General features: G+C 41.9%; 1 protein-coding gene across 1 annotated transcript in view; it reads right to left on the reverse strand.

Annotated features, from left to right (window-relative positions):
* Window positions 1–3,192, reverse strand: part of MYO5B (myosin VB) — a 146,371-nt gene that overhangs the window by 41,706 nt on the left and 101,473 nt on the right. The window contains exon 21 of the mRNA XM_031059641.1: window positions 3,073–3,190. Within this exon, the coding sequence (XP_030915501.1) occupies window positions 3,073–3,190 (118 nt within the window). The remainder of the gene's footprint in view (window positions 1–3,072; window positions 3,191–3,192) is intronic.

A 3,192-nucleotide genomic window follows, 5' to 3' on the forward strand; every position in this document is an offset into this window, starting at 1 on the left:
CTGTCCCTGCATGCCTTGTCCCCAGTGGCTGTGCAGCTCTCCTGGAGCCCCTGGAGGCCCTGGCAGGGGCTCTGAGGTGTCCCTGGAGCCTTCTCTTGTGCAGCTGAGCAGCCCCAGCTGTGCCAGGCTGGCTCCAGAGCAGGGGCTCTGAAGATATTTCCAAATAAATGCATTTTCAGAACCTTGTGTACACAGCACCCAACCAAAATTTTCATGCAAATACAAGATAAATGCACAGGAATGGTTCTGGGTTTTTTTTATTAAAAACTACTGACATGAGAGAGCATTTACTGGGTTATTCCCCACTGCAATCAGATTGCTCAACAGACCCTATTAAATTTGAACTTGCTTTATTTTCAACCATTATCCAGTCCTGCACATTTGAGACGGTCCTGGTTTCAACCCAGGCTCTGTGAAAAAAACCCAATTTATTTTGCTACCAAAGGCAGATGTAACAAATTCCTCAGCTTGTTACCCAAAGTAGTTTTATTCAAAAAAATGCTCACAGAGATAGTAGTGCTTGCAGAGAGAGTGTAGAGAGCTCACAGTGTGTCTAAATATTGGCTGCAGGAACATGCAACACTAAATTAGGCACATGCCTTGTAAGTGTCTCAGGCAATTCCAACAGATTTAAAGAAAATTACCTGAAGGGAAAAAAAAAACAAAAAAAAAAGAGAGAAGGAATTGGTCCAACATAAATAGAAAAGAAAGTGCTCCAGTGAGGATGTTTTGCAGTAAAATAGATCAAAATCTTTCTTCTGTGTGCAAAAAATCGCTCACTGATTAAAAAACCTAATTAAATGATTCCAGTTACAGATGCCAGAACATCTGAGCTGAGGCTGATGTACAATAATAGGTTTTAATGTTTTCAAAGAAAGATCTCTTCCTTAGGGGCACACGGAGGATTGCATCTCTACTCATGCGTGAACTAAAGTAGCAGAAATAGAAACATTTTCTTCCACAGCTACTCAAAAAAAAACCCCAAAACAACACAACTGCAGCTCTCCAGGTTACCTGCTATATGCTTTTTTTTTTCCTTGTAAAGTTAATTGGTATTTTCAAAGGTTGTGTTTATAGATTAGCAAGGACTGAAAGCAAGATCCTTCAGGGAAACTATGATACTGCAAACGCGCCGTGCCAGAAAAAAGATCCAGTGCACTGAGAAGATAATCTGCTGGAACGGTGCTCCTTAGCACTTCCAAAGCATCCCAGGGAAACCTGGCAGCCCTGGAAGGATGGTTAAATTCAGCTCTCTGGACAGACCACCACATGTAACCCAGAGCAGGAATTCTTCCCTGCAAAGATACACAGAAAGCATCAAAGAAACTCCTACAAAATGGTCTGTGGAGAGACTGAGGGAGAGCAAGATGAGCTCAAGACCATTATTTCTGCCTGGTTAAAAGCTCTCCATGACTCCTTCCCTAAAGCAGATCCTTCTGCTGCTTTCATAACCCATGACAGGAAAGCCAGTGTTAACTAAATATTGGTTTTTTTCCTTTACTCTTCCACTGCCACACTTCTCCTAGCAAGGAAATAGGGAAAAATACAAACTATAAAATACTACAGATGTTCTAGTGTCAAGTCCAGCTGCTCAGCAGATCCAACACTGACGTTCACACTCATTGCATGAGTTCAGCCCAAATTATCTCGAACTGGAATGACTCTTCCTATTCAATTCCACCAAAATACCTCCTGGATGAAAGGTCATACCTTTCAAACCTTATTCTGAGAGTGGATATGAATTTCCCTGTTGTTATTAGTCAATACAACTACGTCCCACTCAGCATTTCTCATGATCACCCCTCAATTCCTTGTTCAGCAGCACAGAAGGTATTTAACAAAGTAATTTGCACACATTAGTTGGTGAAAAAATTATTTTGCTATGTCTGTAAAATCAAACCATTATTCTGCAGCTTATTAATGGCAAATGGCTACTGAAGAAAACACCCCTGTGATCAAAGAGTCACTGTAAAGTCATTAACTCATGCCACACAGGGATCTGTCACATCACACCATCCCACCCTCCCCTTACTCCTGGAAAATTGTTGTGTCTAGTAACACAAAGTAAAGTATTTACCCAAATTGCTGTTTATCTTCCAGGGAATGTGACTCCCAAGACACACAGCTCACAACACCAGCGGTGGTACACACTCTGCACACTCAGTGCCCACAGAGCAAAAAGCACAGCAGGGCAATTCAGCCCCAATCCCGTGACATTGGATCCCACATGGAGCTGGCTTGGCTTTTCAAACAACATTTTCCAAAACTGCAGTTCTGTCTTCTCCCTCTGAGCCCTGCTGGGTAGTCCCCACAACAATTCCAGTGCAGCTCGGAGCAGGCTGTGTCCCACTCTTACAAATGCTTTGCTGCCACCAACACGACTGTGAAAAATGCGTATTTTATGACTGGCTTTTCACAAATATTAAAATGAATTATTATATGTGTTATGTCAGAAAGTTATGCTGTATTTATATTTTAGTAGTGTGTTAAATATAATTTTAGATTATAACATAATGTTAAAATAGAAACTATGCTATGGAAGATACTTTTTTAAAGAAAGGACTTATAGCGAGATAGTAGCCACAGGACACCTAAATCTTTCAGAGAAAGAGAATTTATTGCTCCATTATCAGAAGAAACCAACTTCTTCCTGCCTCACTTAGGCCTGAAGACACCATTAGGATTAAGAGGAAGAAGTTGACACTGACCAGATAGAATCCGGTGTTTGAATGGAATTTATGCATCATGTATGATGTGTATGAATATGCAACAGGCTGTTGTTTTTAAGGGTTAATCCTCTGTCCTTTTTCAGGCTTATTTTACCCAGAAAGAGGTACCCGGACCATCTGTAACTCTTTGTTCTTATTGTCTTGTATTGTCCTAATCACAACTGTCCAAATTTTTATTACTCTAATTATATTACTATTTTTATAACCATTTTATTACTATTAACCTTTTCACATTTTCAAAAACAAGTGACTGGCGTTTTTCACAACAGCCCTTCCCACATGACACGGGCAGGCCCAAAGCGGCAGCTGGGCCGGGCCTGTCCCAGCACAGCCCAGGACATACCTGCTCATCCACCTTCCTCTGCAGCTGCACCACCTTGTTCTCCATGCCGATGTTGAGCTTCTTGAGGTGCTGTACCGAGCGGGCCTCGATGCGGAGGGCCTGGAGCTGGCGCCGGGCCCT

Source organism: Geospiza fortis, unplaced genomic scaffold (assembly GCF_000277835.1).
Source record: "Geospiza fortis unplaced genomic scaffold, GeoFor_1.0 scaffold488, whole genome shotgun sequence".
In the NCBI taxonomy this organism is placed as follows: Eukaryota; Metazoa; Chordata; class Aves; order Passeriformes; family Thraupidae; genus Geospiza; species Geospiza fortis.